The sequence below is a fragment of the Eriocheir sinensis genome, chromosome 3 (assembly GCF_024679095.1).
Source record: "Eriocheir sinensis breed Jianghai 21 chromosome 3, ASM2467909v1, whole genome shotgun sequence".
Taxonomy (NCBI): Eukaryota; Metazoa; Arthropoda; class Malacostraca; order Decapoda; family Varunidae; genus Eriocheir; species Eriocheir sinensis.
The window spans coordinates 17,901,839-17,922,849 of record NC_066511.1 but is presented as its reverse complement, the minus strand read 5'-3'; the positions used below and the strand labels follow the sequence as shown (position 1 = coordinate 17,922,849).

The 21,011-nt window shown below is 43.6% G+C and overlaps 1 protein-coding gene across 1 annotated transcript in view; it reads right to left on the bottom strand.

Annotated features, from left to right (window-relative positions):
* Position 1: 1 nt before the first annotated feature.
* The window catches only part of LOC127003279 (BAI1-associated protein 3-like), a 317,122-nt gene continuing 296,112 nt past the window's right edge, over positions 2-21,011 (bottom strand). Inside the window, exons 18-31 of the mRNA XM_050869734.1 lie at positions 13,700-13,831; positions 11,478-11,532; positions 10,442-10,480; positions 8,826-8,968; positions 7,424-7,598; positions 6,357-6,473; positions 5,148-5,312; positions 4,720-4,863; positions 4,346-4,561; positions 3,609-3,746; positions 3,192-3,369; positions 2,564-2,687; positions 2,167-2,375; positions 2-2,049 (exon numbers count right to left, since the gene is read on the bottom strand). Of these exons, the coding sequence (XP_050725691.1) occupies positions 1,952-2,049; positions 2,167-2,375; positions 2,564-2,687; positions 3,192-3,369; positions 3,609-3,746; positions 4,346-4,561; positions 4,720-4,863; positions 5,148-5,312; positions 6,357-6,473; positions 7,424-7,598; positions 8,826-8,968; positions 10,442-10,480; positions 11,478-11,532; positions 13,700-13,831 (1,933 nt within the window). The 3' untranslated portion in view covers positions 2-1,951. The remainder of the gene's footprint in view (positions 2,050-2,166; positions 2,376-2,563; positions 2,688-3,191; positions 3,370-3,608; positions 3,747-4,345; positions 4,562-4,719; positions 4,864-5,147; positions 5,313-6,356; positions 6,474-7,423; positions 7,599-8,825; positions 8,969-10,441; positions 10,481-11,477; positions 11,533-13,699; positions 13,832-21,011) is intronic.

Below are 21,011 nucleotides of genomic sequence, written 5' to 3'. Positions count from 1 at the left end.
TGATGATAATGGTACAATAAAAAGTAATAACAATAACACAAAGGATGGCTAGGTAAAAGGCTTCCCACGGTGTGTCAGCGGCTCACCAGACTCGCGCTGCTTGCTTTGTACCACCAGGAACTATTGTGCTCTGAGGGACTCCAGGCAAGGCTTTGCTTGATCAATGAACGGATGTGCTCGTGGAGGGCCACCTGCTGCCTCCCCTTCCCTGCTGGCGTGCACCCACTAGCTGCTGCCACCACTGACGCCTCTGTTGATGCCACAGGGGGCAGCCACGAGAGGGGTGGCGGTGCCACCACGACACTCAGCAATGGGTGGCCTGCACAGTGAGGCAGAAATAAAGGTTCCTGTGTACATACAAACACTAACTGTGGAGCAGCCTGACGGGGCACTATATCAACAAGAGGGAAGAAGAGGATGATGCACACCAATAGAAAATAGAAATTTGTCAAACAGTACAAGAAGAAAGCTTTACACACTACTAGAAAATAGACATTTGTGAACTGGTAAAAGTTAACTCTGCAAAAGAGACTAAATACTACATGATGACACACCATTGTCTCTTCAACACCACCACCATGACCCTCAGCGGGCTCATGGGGCACTGACTCATGCCTTGGGGTCTCACCATGTCAGAGGCAGGCTGCCGCAAGACACATGTTTTCCTCCTTGCACACATTCACATTCTGAGTCTTGGTGTTGTCGGTAAAATGTATTAACATCCAACCTTATAATCATATGATTTCCTTGTATCTTAAACACTAGAAGATTATCATAAACTCTGGAAACTACAACTGTTTGTCTTAAAGCTACTAAAAACTGTGATTACAGAGCAACCCTTCATCATACCTTCAGTTATTTTTACACTTGATAGAAAATAACACACGTGTGTCGTTTCACACCCCAAGAGAACACCGAACAAGAGTAGGAAGGTGCGGGCGACTGCCCTGATCGGTGGACAGGCTCCGTCACTGTGCTGGCAGCGTCACGCCTTTCATGGACCAAGACGCTGCTATCACCAGCGCTCGAGGAATGTGCAGACACCATATACAAGTAACGATGCCTCGTGGTGAATCTTCACAGATAATAACAATATTTTGATATCACTACACTGCCACCATGATGAGGCGAAGGAGTCATTAACGATAAGAATGTCAATTTTCCAGTAACATTTTTACGTGAGAGCCATAATTATGTACAAATACATGCTAATCATCCACCAAAAGAAGCAGGAAAAAAGTGAGTAAATTTCTGCTGACTTCTCTTGAAGAGGATCCAGCTGCTTCAAGGAGCTATGCAGGCGAGTAGAGGCCAACACTAGCTACACATTGGCTGCAGTCACTTAATATTTTTGGTAATCACACTCTCCGTTTATCCTCTCCTCCTAACTAAAACACTACGTACTTATCTTGGACACATACATTAAGTGGGCTGAAGGTGATTTTTGGTGTAAGCATGAGTTACATTTATGCATAAACTCATCACTGTTCATCATGTTTTCAACCAATGGGCTGACTTGTGTTTCCAGCGGTGTGGTTCACTTCTATGTAATTATGGGACACAAATACTTATGGCTGCTGGAGGAGCGTATACATGAAGACTGTAGAGAAGAGTACTGGAAGGCAGCAACAGAATGGATGAGGATGAGGCCAATGAGGCATGAACAGGAGAGAGCAAGTAGTTTCCCTGCGTCCAGTAGTTGAGCGAGTGAGTGGCAGAAGGCAGGAGGGAACGCAGGGAAGTGAGGCGACTGAGAAGGAGAGCACTGGTAGGTGACAGCGGTGAGGTTGAGGACAAGGATGATGAGAGATGAGCAAGAATAAGTAAACAGTTCCCTTGCGTCGAGTAGTTGAGCGAGCAAATGGCAAGAGGAGGCAGCAGCGGTGGAAAACAGATGGTATGGCAGGAGGCAGGGATGGATGAGTGGCTGGTAGTGGTGTGGCTTTGAATCCTAAGTCGGCCGAGCAATCCTCTCTTTCTGTTTTTTGACAAACTCCATTGCTGCCTTGTCACTCGTTCTTGTCTCCAGCACCCTCAGGATGGCGTTGTCTAGGGGAATAAAAAAGATCATGAAGCAACATTAGAAGGAGGTGGCAGTGTTAATGGATGTTTGAATACGAAAGTGAATTTATTTGAAATGTTACATGAGTCGTTCTGTTTCCTTACCTGGGTCCTTCTGGAACATGAGGCTCAGCTCGATGGGTTTGAGGCCATGGAAGTTGTCAACAGAGGAGGAGGACGCCACGACGCCTGGGATGGTGTTGAGGGACAGGAACGCCTCGCCACCAAAGTCGTTGCAGGTGATGACGTCATGATCCATCAGCGTAAACAGGATCATGGCGCCCTTGGCCTGACAACTCTCCAGTGAGGCAGGGCTGTGGGAGGCAAGGGAGGTGAGTGACTGGGAGTAAGCTAGGTAGATGGATAAGTAGGTAGGTGAGTATGTAGGTGGATAGGTATGTACCTACTGGGACATTTTTTTTCATATTTTTTTATTAATGGTAACCCTCATATAGTATTATTATTTCATGGCAGCAAGTAAAAAAGAAAATGCACAACTCACAACTCAAAACACTCATCGAAGAGCGGGTGCAATGTCTTCTTGTGGACGTTGGTCTGTTGCTGCGACGCCCCGGGAAAGAGGCGACGTGGCAGCAGCTCAATCACCACGAAGGGATCACTGAAGCCTGTGGGAGGGGTGAGAGGGACGGTGTTCAGGCGGGGAAAAGGAAGTGGATGAGCAGATCACTTCTGTTTATTGGCGGGGGAGAAAATGAAACCAAGGGGGGTAAAGCCTGCTAAATAAGAGTAAAAACAGGGCTCACTTTTTTAACGAGGAAAAGAAAATGAATGGAGGAAGAAAGAGCTTCCAGATGTAGATGTGTAGAAGAAACGCTCCATTATATATTGCAGGAATAGAGATGATGGATGACTGAGGAGGGGAGGAGGGGAAACCTGCTAATGGTTGCTCCAAAACTGATAATGGCTAACTTCAATGACCTGCTAATAGAAAACTTAAAAATATGCATGCATTCTTCTCTCTACCTCTGTATTTGTCTTCATTAATCATCACATATACAATCATCTTAACACTACTAAGCCTGTCAAGCATTAGAATCAACCAACATCTCCATGGGTGTGTCTAAAAAAAAAAAATAAATAACTCCCTCATTCTGACCCTCCTTCCTTACCATTAGGGTCGAGAGGGATGACGTTCCTGGCTTGCAGTACCTCCACGCACAGAGAGTCATGGTTGAAGTACACGCGGACAAACAGCGACCCATACTCTTGGCCCTCGACGTGCTCCTGCTCCATCAGACGCTCCAAGTGGTACGTCTCGATGAGGACTTCCGTTGATGTCTTGTGGAGCTGCATCATGTCACCCGGAAGGAAGGAGAGAAAGAGAAAAAGGGAATGAAAAAATATGAAATTCAAATTATACTTTATTTTTGATGGTGGTTATCAAGTGATCCATACATTACATGCAGATATTACACAATCCTAAATAACATATCTAGCTATCATATCTAAATGTCCTGAAGCCATTAAATGCATCCCTCTTGAGCCAGTATGACACAAACCCTAAATGAAGTGCTGTGGTTACTCACCCTAAGCTGTCTCTCCAGTGTGATGTACTCCACCCCCGCAAGGGAATTGTCATCCAGCCCTCGGCCATGGGCGGAGAAGAAGCCTCTCAGAAGTTCCAGCGCGTCGTACAGCCGCACGAAGAATACCTCCTGTTTCTCCTGTCGGAAGGGTTGGAACATTAGCTCATATCATTCCATGCTCTTTATAGTAGAAGTGTGTTTGGTGTAATTTTTTAATTTAATGTGTTCTGCCCCACTTTGTCCCTTCTACCATTAAAAATATAACATGACACATCAGCAGTGAGATATGCAGATCTACCATGCACCAAATATTTTAGCCACAGATGTTTTGGTGTCACCTATTTAAGAAACAAAATTTTATCTTCTTTAACACTAAAGGTAAATCGCACAGATAACTGTTTTTCTTAAATCTACAGGAAAATGAATGATACATTAAGATGATTAAAAATGGAACATGTTAAAACCATCACCTCTTTCTTCTGTATTTCCTCATTACATTTTTTCTCCTTTTTTTTTTTATTCTCATGACATTGGCAGCACACAGTGGACATCTTCTCTCTTTTCTAAATAATCCTCGGTTTACATTTTTTACAGAAGAAAGTTGATAAATACAACAAAGACTGCATTCTTGAAACTGACAAAAAAAAAGAACAGTATCAATGCTATCACTACATGTTTGCATGAGCACGTGTGTGTGATACGTCCCAACTCCCTACTTCACTCCCTCCTCCACTCACCTCACTGTCTTTACCAATTTGGTCATGCAGCGCGTTCAGCACCGCCAGCCACAGCAGATACAGCAGGCGGTCAAGGTTGTTCTTGAGAAGTGCTGCGGAGTAGGTGGAGAGGGAGCCAAAGAGGTGCTCCAGTAAGGGCCGCACTGCCTCCTCCGCTGGCAGGGAGTCCGGGGACCAGGCAAGGTGGAAGACGTCCTTTTGCAGCTCCACGCGGATCTGAGAGTGATAAAGGAGAGCGTGTGTGTATGTGTATGTGTGTGTGTGTGTGTGTAATTCACCATGACCTGATCACAAGCTGGACTTGTGATTGTCAGCCTGAAATTTAATTAAACACTTGTTGTCTGTCTTCACATGTACTCTGTGTTCTCCCTCACCTGCTCTGCTACAGGAGTCAAGGAGCCAGCGATCCTTGCATCCAGGTTAGTGAGGGCCTCCAGCATGAGGCTGTTGAGGTGGTCGCTGTACGTGGTGCCGCCGCTGCCGTCCTGGGCGTCCAGCAGCTGAGTGAAGTGTTCAATCTAGGAGAAGAAACCGTGATGTAGATGGGACAATATGGAGTAGGGCACATGTTTAAACCATTAGCATAGAACATTGTATAAATTCACAGTATAATCCACAGTATAAATCATATTAAAATACAGTAGAAAACTAGTGATCCATCAGAACAATGATACACACCTATACAAAAATAATAAAAATGTATGGAAGTTTAGTTCAATCATATAGGCATCCCAACTACAAGTTAAACAGTTATCAAGCAGGGCACAGAACAACTACCAGCAGGTAAGCGATCGGGACACACCTGCAGTTCATCTTGCAGCAATGTGAGGGAGTGCCTGACGTGCTCCATGTTGTTGACGGTCGTGCACAGCTGCTGAGCGTGCTCCATGTCGCTCTTGTCAGTGGGAAGCGTGCAGAGGCGTTGCTGAAGCAGGTGCACGTAGTAGTCAGCTGCCCCGGACATGGTCTGCAAGAAACCCATAATACAAATTTACAACATGAATCCATAATGTGCAGCCATCTTTTCTCACCATACAGGAGATAGGCTAGGGGTAAAATAAGTAAGAAAATTACTACACCCTGCTCTAATAAAAAAACAAATAAAAGAATCCACTGAAAGACAAGAACCCTGATAATCTCTACAACCACTGCCGCTTGAAATAACTCCCCAGCATACACCCCCAGTTTAATGCACCACATAGTCGACATGGTAACATAACTTAATACCCAAGGAAATAAGAAGATGAATAAGATAAAAAAAGACCAGAATAAAAGAAAGTGGGAATGTGATAATCTAAACATGCTGTCAAACAAAACCAACCAACTTAATTCACAAAATAATCGACAGTATGAAGCCAAAGTTACATTATATAGTATGAATCAGGAATTAATGGAGCTTAATCCACAATAAAAGTACAAAGTATAAATCCCCTGCATTAATCAACAGTACAAATCTACAGAACAGTGGTCTTACCTTTCTCCCCCAAATGCATATGCACCCCAAAAGTCATCACAGACATCACATCACCACTACTACCTCTGTTTCCCCTTTCATCACCATTGAGAAGTCACCACTATACGAATATTGCCAAGCACCACCACCACCACCACCACCATGACATTGCTCCATTCTGTACCTCTCACACTGTTACCATCACTATCACCAAACCATAGCTCCATTCTGCACCTCCCATACTGCTGTCACCACCACAACCATTACTTATCTCTTTACCTCTCACATTAGTGCCACAACCACCACCATTACTTTACTCAACTCTGTACCTCCCACACTGTTATCATTACCATCTCTATCCCATTATTCCACTCTGTACCTCCCAAACCCTGTTATCAATCACTTCTATGACATCAGGTCTATCATCACCACCTTACATGCCAACACGAAGAAAGAAAATGATCACCACTCTTTCAAGAACTGAGAAATGCATATGTTGTGAAAAGGATAAAGTTTCTGGGCCTTCTGTGAATACCTCAAAACCTTCCAAGAACTTACCTCCACCATCTTGACAACGAGGGAGTAGGAGGTGCAGGGGTCCGGCCAGGCCAGGTGACGCCAGAAGGTCTTGATGTGGTAAAAGCAGGAGGTGGTGTCGACAGCTGACGTGGTGTACTGCAATGCACAAAGATACATTGGTATATAAAGATGTAGAGGCCAGTGTATGCCTGAAGAGTGGCATGTTATAAAGTTGATTACTGGAGTGAAAAAGTTGATTACTGGAGTGAAAAAGTTGATTACAGAGGATATAGGCAATAAAGTATATGACAGACAATAAAATTATATAAGCTTCTACAAACTGAGAGGATCAAGCAATAAGAAATCAGCACGAGGGAGGAAAGGGACATCAGTTAGATTTAAATTACTGTTAGAGAGCAATACAAACTGAATGAATGATATATGATAATTTACTACTGCACTAAGAAGGAAGTTACATTCAACTATATATGTTAATATTTTCTGCATTGCATACACCAAAAGGCAGCGAATTTCAAGCACAAACAGATCCTGTGAAAATAAAAATCTCTGGAATTGGTGAGTGTGACATCAAACTGGCTGCACGGATAAGGAACATGTAGTTGGTCTAGATGGTGCACATACAATTGGAACACTGTTATGTATGCAGATGACATTATTAGAATAGTTTGTATAACATTCAAAGAACACTGACAGGACGACAATGTTCAGGTTCACATATCACATAAAACTGACATTCCACTGCACAGGAATTTAGTTGCCTGAATAACTGTCTTGATTAGTAACATCCAGCAGCAAAAATTTGACAGGCGAGCATACTTCAACAACCACAAAAAGTATGAAACATTGGAAACAATTAAGAGAAACGAAAGTCTGGAAAGAAAAAAAACGAAAAACAAAGCGATGAATGCCTTTTTAATTATAGCTGAGAGAGAGAGAGAGAGAGAGAGAGAGAGAGAGAGAGAGAGAGAGAGAGAGAGAGAGAATCAAAACTACGAAGAAAATTTAATATGAACCAGAAATAAAAATAAATCGGAAAGAGAACCAAGTCAGCGCCAGCCGGTAACACGGGGCCTTCCTCCCCTCACCTGCACTGGCTCGCCCGTGTTGGCCACTCGGTCGGTAAGGATGGCCACGCGGATGCGGCAAAACACCCGGTACGCCGTCACGTCCACCCAGCGGCTGACGGCGGGCAGGAAGTGGCGCCACACGGAGCCGAGGAGCAACGAACGGCGCTCCCCTGACGGCACGTGCTCCTGGAACCTGGAAAGAGGAAAAGGTGTGAGAGAAGCTGAGGTCGGTATTTTCAAACGCTTCCGCCTCTTACATTAACAAAGGAGATCAGTCGGGTCCTCAATAGTGTTTTTTTAGGTTCATGATACAGAAGAGAGGTCAAACTACCAACAGGGTCATAAAACTATCCATGGAAAGGCCCAAAGAAGCTGAGGTCGGTATTTTCAAACGCTTCCGCCTCTTACATTAACTATTTTCAAAGGCCACAAAGGAGATCAGTCGGGTCCTCAATAGTGTTTTTTTAGGTTCATGATACAGAAGAGAGGTTAGTATTGTCAGATGCTCCCACCCCTCACACCAACTATTTCCAAAGGCCAAAAAGGAGGTTAATCGAGTTCTAATGAGTGTTCTTTTAGGTTCACGGTTCAGAAGAAGGCTCAGACTACCACCAGGATCATAAAAGTAACCCTGGAAATGCCCTAAACTCCCACAAAAGACTAGTAAATTACGTGTTCTTGGGAACAGAAATGTTTAAAAATATTGCCCAAACTACCAACAGGGTCATAAAACTATCCATGGAAAGGCCCACGACTCCTTCGAAAGCCTTGTCAAATATCTGGCCGTATTCTTCAACGTATCGACACCTCAGTTCGCCTGTTTGAAAAGCCTCTCGTAGATGTTGTTGGTATTTTTATGGGCCGTTTTGGGATCCTAGTGATGGTTTTATACAGCTACTGCACCTTAAACGGGAACAAAAATCACCCATGAAAGCCCGACTAATCTTCCCTGTGGCCTTGGAAAATAGTCGTAATGGGAGCCCGATACGTTTAAGAACTCTCTCTCTCTCTCTCTCTCTCTCTCTCTCTCTCTCTCTCTCTCTCTCTCTCTCTCTCTCTCTCTCTCTCTCTCTCTCTCTCTCTCTCTCTCTCTGTTGTTGTTGTTTTGGATTTGTTGTACGGTAAATCTCTCTCTCTCTCTCTCTCTCTCTCTCTCTCTCTCTCTCTCTCTCTCTCTCTCTCTCTCTCTCTCTCTCTCTCTCTCTCTCTCTCTCTCTCTCTCTCTCTCTCTCTCTCTCTCTCTGTTGTTGTTTTGGATTTGTTTTACGGTAAACGAGACTACACAAAAGTAAACCCAATAACAATTATCCACAACATTTTAGAGACAGACAAAAATATGACAAAAGATAAAGATCAACTTCATTTCCAGGAGTACCATTGGCAGGGCGCGCACAGACCGGCCCATCCCTTAAACACTTACTTCGAAAACTCGGCCAGCGCGAGGTAGAGCAGGAAGGGGCTGGTGGAGCAGTGGGGGTTGTAGAAGGGCGCCTCCTTGTTCAGCTCCAGGTCTCGAAGCAACGCACACATCTGCCAGATCTCGTTCTCGATGTCCTCGTCCACCTGAAGAAAGCACGAGGAAGTCAAAGGGTCGCTTGTGGAAGATCTTTCTTTTACAGTGAAGGAAGTAGCTCAAGGGTAAAAATAAATAAACAGAAACGCCCACTAATCACTGCTCCTATTGAGAAAGTAGATGTGACCGGCCAAAAGAGAGGACAATTTTGAATGGTTTCGGTCTTGATATTCCCCGATTTTGCTTGCTTGAAGGATGACTTGAAAGCTAAGGATGGCCATGGTGCTAAGAAAAGATCGGTAGGCCTCGCGGTATTCAAAATATTATTAGAAAAGTAAGAACAAAGGGTCAAGTCAAAGGGTCGCTTGTACATCTATCTACTTGAAGCGTATGGTTGTTTTAAGGATTACTTTAAAGCTAAGGATGACAATATTGCAAAGAAAACACTGGTTAGCTTCCTCATATTTAAGCTAGAGCGAGCAAAACCAGGAACAAAGTGTCGAGTCAAATGGTCGCTTGTAGATCTACCTGAAGCTTTTGGTTGTTACAAGGATTACTTTAAAGCTAAGGATGGCAATGTTGAAAAAAAAACAACATAGGTAGGCCTCGTAGTATTCAAAGTCTAAAATCTAAATCATCACCAGTCCACTTAGAACGACCTTAGAAGGAGTTATAAAATCACCCGCAGGAAATTTAATGAAAGTTGTTGCTTCATAATATCCACTATCCAAAGCTTTTTCATTTAACTTTTCAATTCAATTTAACTTTAATTAATATGCAAATCATCGCTATTCCACATGACTCCTCCCAGCATCAAAGAACCACAAATCTAATGGCTGTTGTTTCTTTGTACTCGCGACCCAAAGTCCAGTTAGTGACGCAACTTTTTAATGAAGCAAGCCGTGTGAGTCTCCTGAATATGTAAATCAACTTTGGTCCAGTCTTTGAATCGTGACGTATGAGAATAAGTAACTTTGGTGCTGAGGGATTAAATTTTCATAACTTTCATATCAAAACAAGTCTCTCTCTCTCTCTCTCTCTCTCTCTCTCTCTCTCTCTCTCTCTCTCTCTCTCTCTCTCTCTCTCTCTCTCTCTCTCTCTCTCTCTCTCTCTCTCTCCTCTCTCTCTCTCTCTCTCTCTCTCTCTCTCTCCTCTCTCTCTCTCTCTCTCTCTCTCTCTCTCTCTCTCTCTCTCTCTCTCTCTCTCTCTCTCTCTCTCTCTCTCTCTCTCTCTCTCTCTCTCTCTCTCTCTCTCTCTCTCTCTCTCTCTCTCTCTCTCTCTCTCTCTCTCTCTCTCTCTCTCTCTCTCTCTCTCTCTCTCTCTCTCTCTCTCTCTCTCTCTCCGTTGCCTCTCATTTTGCCGTATATTTTTTCCTTCCCTTACTTTTTTTTCCCTCACGAACTCCTTTTTTTTCGCATTCATTCATTATTAAATCAAGAAATGAGAAACTCGACAAAGAAAGCACACACACACACACACACACACACACACACACACACACACACACACACACACACACTCACCTGGATGACCGTGAGCACCTTCAGCGTGTCCTCGGAGAGCTGCCACACACACGAACACACACGCAGGGAGGGAAAAAAGGTGGAGGTCAGTCGTCACACTCACAAACATCGCCTCCTTATACAGTCTTTTAAATATAGTGCAAATGTGGAGTTGAATCGTGTCTAATTGTAAGTGTGGATGAGCTTTACAAACACGAACGATCAAGGCATACACACCCACAAACATCGCCTCTTTATAATCTTCTAAATAGTGCAAGTGTTGAGTTGAATCGTGTCTAGCTGTATGTGTTCATGAGCTTTACAAAGACGAAAGATCAAAGTAAAAAATGAATGCATACACGAGGCGCCTTTTTTTTACAGCAAAGGAGACAGCACAAGGGCACAAAAAAAAGGAAACAACAATAAAAAAACAGCCCGCTACTCGCTGCTCCTGTAAAGAATCCGAAGAGGTGGCCGAAAGAGCAGTCAATTACGTGATTTATGGATGAATGAGTGTGTCTTGAGGTCACTGTATTTTTGAAAGGAAGAATTAAAATGTCCTGAAGTTACTGTATTTTTTAAGGAAATAAATAAAATGTCTCGAGGTAATTGTACTTTTAAAGGAAGAATTATAAATGTCTTGAAGCTACTGTATATTTGAAGGACGAATCAGAATGTCTGGAGGTTACTGTATTTTTAAAGGAAGAATTAATTATGTCATGAGGTTACTGTATTTTTAAAGGAAGAATTAATTATGTCGTGAGGTTACTGTATTTTTAAAGGAAGAATTAATTATGTCGTGAGGTTACTGTATTTTTTAAGGAAGAATGATCGTCCTCAGGTTATTGTATTTTTTTAAAGGAAGAATAAGTAATGCCTTGAGGTTACTGAATATTTGAAGGAAGAATAAAAATGTCTAGAGGTTACTGTATCTTTAAAGGAAGAATGTTTGTTCTGAGGTTATTGTATTTTTCAAAGGAAGAATTATTAATGTCTTGCGGATAAACTAAAGAACCAGAGACTCGGCCCCTCCTAGCAGCGGGCACCCGATACATACCAGCTTCTCGAATATCTTGTAGTTGATGGCCACGTACGGGATCTTGAGAGGGGCGCTGCGGGAAAAGAGAAGAGAGAAAAAAAAGATTAGTTGATCAGATGAGAACATGGGAATATGGCTACCAGGTTATGGAACACTATAGTCTGTTCATTTAAGTCCAACCCTAGCTGACAACATAAATCTAAGTGTGTTTGCAAGCTGAGTGCTGATTGGCTACTGTTATGGCTTCCAAGTTTTCTTTAACCTCTGTTTGTGTTTATCTCACGCGGCACTTTCTGCTGATCTGCACTGTGCTTACGAACACGCTTAGGTTTATGTTGTCAGCTTGGGTCAGACTTAAGTGAACAGACTATAGCAACACGTTTTTCTTTTCATGATGTTCCGTGAGAAAAAAATAAAAGAAAACAGGGTTGGTTGATCAGATGAGAACATGGGAGTATGGCTATCAGGTTTTGGGACACTATTAATACGTTTATCATATGTTCTACGGATATTCGGAAAAAAAATGACTGATAAGATTAAAACACGAAAAGAGCTATAAGGTTATGGGACACTATTAATACGTTTATCATATGTTCTTCGGATATTCGGAAAAAAATGACTGATAAGATTATAACACGAAAAGAGCTATAAGGTTATGGGACACTATTATACGAGTTTTTTTCATGTTCTTCGGATGTTCGGAGAGAGAAAAAAACCCTGATTAGATGAGAACACGAATTAAATTATGGAACACTCTTAATTGAGACGATTTTTTGATGATGTTCCGAAAAATGCCATTAGATTAGGTTACGTTAATAGCGCCCTCTGGTTCAAACTGCCTAAACCTCCATCTCGTTTTCCCTCTTCTCCTGTCACTCCTATATTCCCTAACAAGCTTTAATGTCCCACAGTGGCTAAAAAAAAAAAAAAACGTGCTCGTACCAGGAACTTATTTGTATACGAGTTAAGTGTCCTGCTAAACACCACAGTCAGCATTTTCAGACGCTTCCGCCTCTACCATCGACTATTTCCAAGACCCACAAAAGGAGATTAATCGAAGTCTAATGAGTGTTCCTTTAGGGTCCTGGTACGGAAGAAAGGTCACATTACCACCACCAGGGTCATAAAGCTCCCCCGGGAAATGCCCCAAATTCACTATAAGGAAAGCCTCGTCAAATATGTGTGCTTGGACGTCGATATGTGTAATAATTTGACCCTACTTCGCCTCCTCTGCTCCTCTTCTAACCACAGTCTTCCCAACCAGCCTATTAGTGCTTCTATATAGCTGAATAACTAGTGCTTCAGCTATACTTATCAATTTGTATACAAGTACCATTTCATTAGGTTAACTTTCACCTTCTCATCTCTTTCCCTTTCAATCACTGCCTTTCCCTAACAAATCGGAGGAGGGAAAGGGGTAAGGAGAGGGATAGTGATGGAAGTGAAGGGAAAAAAATGTGGGGCGGAAGGGAGGAAGTGGAGGAGGCTGAGAGGAAGGTGAGAATGGTAAAAGTTTCAATGCCTCTCGAGTCGAACAACCTGCGCTTCGACTATAAACTAATTTGCATTCAATTAACATTCCATTAGACTAGTTTCACCCTCCGATTCAGATTTCTCCATCTTCTCTCTCGTCCTCTTCCCCTTCTCCTCGAATCACAGCCTTTCCCGACCAGCTTTAAATGACCGGCAGTAGCTGAACGACCTGAGCTTTGGATTGGGTTATGTTTTTACTCTCTCTCTCTCTCTCTCTCTCTCTCTCTCTCTCTCTCTCTCTCTCTCTCTCTCTCTCTCTCTCTCTCTCTCTCTCTCTCTCTCTCTCTCTCTCTCTCTCTCTCTCTCTCTCTCTCTCTCTCTCTCTCTCTCTCTCTCTCTCTCTCTCGCTCCACCACCTAAACATTTATGCATACGCGGCAGGCTTTATTATCACGGTCTGAATCTGTCTTAATATTACATCTTCGTGACTAAGAGGTGGAGTTCTCGTGGTTCACCCTTTCAAAATTCCCCTTTCTAAAAACCTATATTCTTTCAACACGACAATAACAATTACCTTCTGAAAACATGATACAAACTCCATTTACTCAACCCATGAAACAAAACCAACACCCTCTTTCTATAAACACGATGGCGACCCAAAAACATCAGGATCAAGGCACAATAACCTATTTCTTAGTTTAAACAGCACAGTCACCCAACTCCCTTTCGGAAACGAAGCACCAAGAATCCAAATCATAGGAACTTACATTGAGAAGGCGTTGTCGTAGTAGTCAGCGCCAGCCTGGAGGTCGAGGGTGAGGTGCAGGGCGAGTCTCGCTAAGGACTCGAGCGCCACGTCGCCGCCCGTGGCCAGACTGGCTTCTCTGTGTCTGTCGTACCTGCGAGGGGAGGCAAGGTGGGCCGCGGCGTTAGAGGTGTGGCTGTGGCGGTGGGGAGACTTGGGTAGATGGCTAGAGTGTGGAAGAGATAGATAGATAGAGAGACAGATAGACAGACAGACAGAAAATAAGGAACAGACTGAAAGAGTAATCAATGAGCGGAAAAAAAAAATCGGAAGACTTTGGTAGATGGCTAACGTGTGAGATAGATAGATAGATGGATAGACAGACAAACAGATAGAGTGGAGTGGATTGACAAAGTGGAAGAGTGGTGGCTAGAGCTTGGAAGAAATATATAGATACATAGATAGACATATATAGAGAGAGAGACAATGAACAGTGTGAAAGAGATAGGTAAATAAACAGATAGACAGACACATAGACAGAAAATGAGGCAGCCAGACAGACAGAGTAACCAATTAACAGAATGACAGAGAAAGTACGAGGCAGAAACAAACAAACAAAACAAAAAATCACCACCTCACTGCCTAAGCCATGTTAGCTAAATCCGATTCTTGAGCGACACTTGAAGGAAAATAATCTTAAAGGAAATAACATATTGGCCACTGAGGAACAGGTGACGCAAGATGACCCGCTAGAGGCTGCCCTAAATCCTGCAACACGGCTAAGGAAGGTAGGAACAAGCAGGTGGTTATCATGAGCTAGTGGGAAGGAGAGATTAGAAAAAAAAATGATTAGGCTTTTCATGTAATCCCCCTTATTTTTAGCCTTATTTTGTGGCAGTACTGTGACAGGGTGAGAAGTGCAGGGTTGTAGTATAAGTAAGTTTTAAGTAGTAGTTGAAGTATAAGTAAGTTTTAAGTAGTAGTTGAAGTATAAGTAGTGGCTTGTGTGGGGAAGGAGAGGAAAGAAAACTATTAGGCTGTTCATGTGACACTCTAATCCCTAGACCTATTTTGTGATTGGAAGACAAGTAAGTAGTCGTAATTTTAGTAGTAGTAGTAGTAGTGGTGGTAAAAGTAGTAGTAGTAGTAGTAGTAGTAGTAGTAGTAGTAGTAGTAGTAGTAGTGGTATTAGTAGTAGAAATGGTTGTAGTGGAACTTAAAAATATTAGTTCTGGCACAGGAAAAAAAAAGCAACCCTATGTAGTGAAAAAAAAATATATGTATATAAATTTAGCCAATGTCACCTGCGGAAGAGCATCACAAAAACTCGTGTCACCTGCACAGGAGGAGCCACTAATGCCCACCTGTGTTTGGCCGGGCCCTGAGCGGCTGGAGGACTCACCTGCTGCCGGCGTGGAGGGGCGCGCGGTAACCTGAGGCTTGAGGAGGCAAACACCGAACAATTATTAGCAAACAACAGTGAACAACAGTGAAGCCCATCATGGAGGACGGAGAGAGGCGGGGAGAGGGAGGGACTGGTGGGGGAGGAGAGGTTGGGGCGAAGGAGGCTGGGTAGGTAAAGGAAGTGGAAGAGAATAGGTTGGAGGATAGAAAGAGGTAAGGACTGGAGGGGGAGTGAGTTGTAATGGCAAAGGAGAAGAGGTTGGGAAGTAAGAGGCGAGGGTGATAAAGGGAGTGGAGGAGACGAAGATGTAGGATGGAAAGAGACAGTGAGTGGAGATGATGGGGGAGGAGAAGAGGCTGGGCGGCACGAGGGAGGTGAGGGAGACAGAGGAAGTGGAAAAAGAGGTAAGGAGAGGAATGGCAGGAAAAGGAGAAAAATGGCGAGGAAGATAAAGAAAGTGGAAAAGACTAAGAGGGAGAAGGGAAGGAGGTCAGGAGAGGGATGATGATGAAAAGGAAGGGGGAAGATAATTATGGGATGCAGGTGGAGGAAGGAATGGAGACGGCTGAGAGGAAGGTGACGGAAGAGGTGAACGGGGAGGGGGGAGGGATGGAGAAATAGATGGATAAGGAAGGAATGGATGTGAATGAAAAAAAAGTGATAGAGGAGATAAATGAAAGGGAGATGAACAGACAGAGATATAAGAGAGGGGGAGAGGTGGAGAAATGGAGGAGGAGAAGGAGGGAGAGATGGAAATGGAGGAGGGATGGAAAAATAACTAAAAAGAGAAGGAGGAGTGTCATGTGGAGAAAATGGATGAGGAAATAAAGAAAAGGAGGGAGGGAGGGAGGGAGAAGGAGGAGGAGAAGGAAGAGGGAAAGGAGGATGAGGACGAGTGTGAAGAGGATAGAGAAAATGGAGGAGGAGGAGGAGGAGGAGGAGAGTTTGATATTGTGATGGAAAGGAAAATACAAGTTGAACAGAAGGTCAGTATAAATAGCAATGGGTGAAGAAAACAGTTGAAGATTGCTGCAGCCCTTACATACAGCGATGCAGGCAAGGCTAATACAATAAAATGGCTACAATGCACGCACACACACACACACAAAAAAAAAAAACTCTCTCTCTCTAACACACACACACACACACACACACACACGCACACCACACTAATCGGATTAACAAACACATTAACGGTTTCATACATCAAAAGACACATCGATATACCGGCCAGTAAAAAAAAATACGATTACTGACTCACCGAAAAAAAAGAAAAAGAAAGAAAACAACGTGGCATACATGTATCCACGAACATGCAAAAATACTTACATATAGACACACAGACATACATGAACACATTAATATACAGTGGCCACATAAAAATAAGCACAGACACACGGATACACATTTACAAGCACTTAAACACACACACACACACACACACACACACACACACACACACACACACACACACACACACACACACACACACACACACACACACACACACACACACACACACACACACACACACACACGCATAAACAAACCCATTTAAAATAATTTGGAAGACGGGAACAAAGAAACACACACACACACACACACACACACACACACACACACACACACACACACACACACACAAGCGCACACACACACAAAGAAACACTAATTCATGCTAATGCAGTTTTGTGGCTTTCATGTTTTAAAAGAAAACTTGAAGGTATGATATTGTTTGGAGGAAAGCTTCTGAATATATTGTTTTCTTATTTATTATTGTTCTTATTTTGTTGTTTTTTAGTGCATGTTTTTCGGCATAATGTTTATTCTCCTCAAAGGCTCAAACGCTCGAAAACGTTTCCTCTCTTATTATTATTATTATTATTATTATTATTATTATTATTATTATTATTATTATTATTATTATTATTATTATTATTATTATTCAACACCTAACTAAAGATTAAAGGTCATCAGGGGGGAGTGTTTTGATGCACGCTAATAGCAAAGGATACAAAAAGCTTTATTTCCCCCCATGGCAACACATTATTTTTCGTTATTTTTCGCCAATATTGAAAACATGGGTGCGTGTCTCCGAGGAGTGGATATCAGTGTTTCTTTGGCAACCACGAGGGCGGACGGAGCTGCTGTGAGGGAAGACCTTTAAGACATCGCATTGCTTCTCGTGGCTCTTTTGAACTTTCATCACGTGGAACCAATGAACTTATAACTCATAGAATGGAACGTGAAGGTGTGTGAGGTAGTGAGTGTGGGATCGGCTTGCAATTATAACAAAAACAACAACTTTTCTTTCACTGTGTACAGGTGTCGCTTAAAAGCACACACTCCTCAGACGATCCACCGAATCTAATGTTTGTTAATAGGTCTTTTGATGCCCCCGACCTCGTCTAATTAACATGGTGCTTTATGATATTTAGAGAGATTGTCCGTGTGTGTGTATGTGTGTGTGTGTGTGTGTGTGTGTGTGCTTTACATGTCTAATTGTATTGTTTAGTTGTCGTGATTGTGCTCCTGTTGACAAGGCTCCTGTCCAACTATTACTCCTTATTATTACCCTGTTACTATTACTACGACTATTACTACCTCTAGCTACCTTATCATGTCTGCGGGGAAGGGAATTCACGCACCTGCCTCCCTCCCACGTGAACAGTAGCAGTGAAGGAAAAAAAAAGGCACTTAATAACCATATCTTGGTGACTCGGAAATTCGGAATCCAATAGCTCGAACCATCCCCGAACCTAGTTAAAGTGTGTGTGTGTGTGTGTGTGTGTGTGTGTGTGTGTGTGTGTGTGTGTGTGTGAAATAGGTATGTATGGACACCTATAAAGCATCAACATCAGCACCAGCATCAGCAGCGGGGAGCGTTCCGCCACACACCAGCCCACAACACAGACGCTGGACAGCCCACTTACTGTGCCTTACTGTTTCTGTTGCGCGAGACCCTCCCTGGGGCACGCGGGGGCGCTGGCGGGGTCTGGGGGGAAGGGAGGACGAGGAGGACGAGGAGGAGAGGGAAGAGGAAGAGGAGAACGTCGTGGCACATGAGGGAATGGTGTGTGGAGGAGGAGGAGGAAAAGGAGGTGGAAAAAAGAGGACTAACCAGTGATCCCTTAATCCAGTCCATTTCATCGGGTGTCTATCTTTCCACAGGTGCCTGCTGCTCTCTCTCTCTCTCTCTCTCTCTCTCTCTCTCTCTCTCTCTCTCTCTCTCTCTCTCTCTCTCTCTCTCTCTCTCTCTCTCTCTCTCTCTCTCTCTCTCTTATTACCCTTCCTATCATGCCTCTTTTCACCGTCTTATCGGCAACATTCCCGCACTTCCGCGTTCTGCAAGGGCTAACATTTCCGTGTATACTTGACCGGAGTTTTCCTGCCATACGGACACGGCCTGACAGAGATACGTGGAGAAGAAGAGAGAGTGGGGAAGAAACGGCGAGACTGATAGGGCGATAGGGAAAAGGGGAAGGAGGGAGGGAGGGAGGGAGGGAGGGAGGGAGAGAAGGAAAGGGAAGTAGGAAGTGTTTGTGTTGGGGGAGGGGAGGGGGGGGGGGGCGATAGCGAAGAGGGGAAGGAGGGAGGGAGAGGGATGGAATGGAAAGAAGGAAGGGAGAGGGAGGGAAACGGGAAGTGAGTGGTAGGGGGCGATAGCGGAGAGGGGAAGGAGGGAGGGAGAGGGAGGAAGAGGGAAGAAGGAAGAGGGAGGGAAAGGGTAGAAATGTGTGTGGAGGAGGGAGGGAATGTTATCATGCAGTCCAGGAAGAGAAAAAGTTACGGTGGTGGTGGTGGACGAGGTGGAGGGAGATGAGAATTAAAAAAATAACTATATTCGCAAAATGATTGAAGTAAGAGAGGGAAAGAGAAAAAGAGAGGAAAAAAAGAGAAAGAGGAAACAAGCGAGCAGGGAGGAGAGAGAGAGAGAGAGAGAGAGAGAGAGAGAGAGAGAGAGAGAGAGAGAGAGAGAGAGAGAGAGAGAGAGACGACCTGTCCTCAATTGACTCAGGAGCGGAAGAAAATTAAATTCGTCCCCCAATTTGTTCACTTTTCCATCCATCTTTTCCCGCTGAGACGACGGTTGTAAACGGGGCGGGAGGGAGGGAGGGAGGAGAGAAGGGGAGAGGAGGGGAAGGAAGGGGGAGGAAAGGCAGGTTGCTCCTTTTATTGGGTACTTTATATTTTTTTCTCCTCATCGAACCCACTCAAGCCGTCGATAAATGCCACAAATGATGAAGTGGGATGCTTGGAGCGCTCGAGATGCATGAGTTTAAACGTCTCGCTCCTCCGGGAAAGACTCAACACGTGACGAGTAGCGAGGAAATGCGATTAATTAACGATTCTAAGACCTGCCGGGGAGAATGTAAAACGAGTGACGACTGACAGGTGCCTTCACTCTTCATCTCTCTTTCAGTGGTCGACCGTGGAAGAGCCTAGCCATTGTTCTACTTTTTCTTCTTTCCTATGACTTAAACTCTTTCCGGACACCCTTGAAGCATTATTATTAGACCGTGGAGCAGCCTAACCACCGTTCTTCTACTTTTTCTTCTTTCCTATGACTTTTTCTTCTTTCCTATGACTTAAACTCTTTCCGGACACCCTTGAAGCATTATTATTAGACCGTGGAGCAGCCTAACCATCGTTCTTCTACTCTTTCTTCTTTCCTATGACTTAAACTCTTTCCGGACACCCTTGAAGCATTATTATTAGACCGTGGAGCAGCCTAACCATCGTTCTTCTACTTTTTCTTCTTTCCTATGACTTAAACTCTTTCCGGACACCCTTGAAGCATTATTATTAGACCGTGGAGCAGCCTAACCATTGTTCTACTTTTTCTTCTTTCCTATGACTTAAACTCTTTCCGGACACCCTTGAAGCATTATTATTAGACCGTGGAGCAGCCTAACCACCGTTCTTCTATTCTGTTCTTCTTTCCTATGACTTAAACTCTTTCCGGACACCCTTGAAGCATTATTATTAGACCGTGGAGCAGCCTAACCATCGTTCTTCTATTCTGTTCTTCTTTCCTATGACTTAAACTCTTTCCGGACACCCTTGAAACATTATTATTGGACCGTGGAAGAGCGGAACCACCATCCTTTTTCTGTGTTTCTTCCTTTCGACAGATCCGTATTCTCAGACGGTTTCGGCTCTCACAATAGCTAGTTCTAAAGTCCATGAAGGAGATTAGTTGGGTTCTCATAAGTGTTTTTTTCAGGTTCATGGTCTAGAAGTCTTGTCAATCTATCCCTAGGCTCACAAAAAATGCCCATAGAAATACTCACAGCCTCTACGAAAGCCTTATCAAATGTGGGTGTGTAAGCCACGAAATCTTTGAGAATATTGGCCTTAGTTCAACTCTTTTCTTGAGGGAGGAGTAAGGCATTCCTGAAGCATTATTTTATCATTAGGTTTTGGCCTCTTGTTTGCTTTATGGGAACAGCGTGTTGATAATTGTTTTTGGGGTTTAGTAGGACATTCCTGAAGCATTATTTTATCATTAGGTTTTGGCCTCTTGTTTGCTTTATGGGAACAGCTGTTGATAATTTTTGGGGGGGTTTATATCTGTCTCATTAACCATAAACAAAAGGAGATTAACTGCTTGTAACTAAACCTGAAAAAAAGAACCCACACGGCACACTTTTGCAACTCGTATTTTTTATTTTTTATTACAGCAGAGGAGTCCGTTCAAGGGGACAAAAAAGCCCGCTACTCACTGCTCCCTAAAAGAGTTAGAGGAGTACAACAATTACTTCTCTGCCATCCTCGCAAGCACACACTCGCCACTTGTAACTGAAGCTTGGAACAGGAGAAGCACAAGGCAATGAAGCGGATTTTCCCAACTTTCCAACAGTATAATTTCTTCGTCCTTGTCCTACGTGCGCGCTGCTTCCTTCCTACCCGTAACTAAGAGAACAAG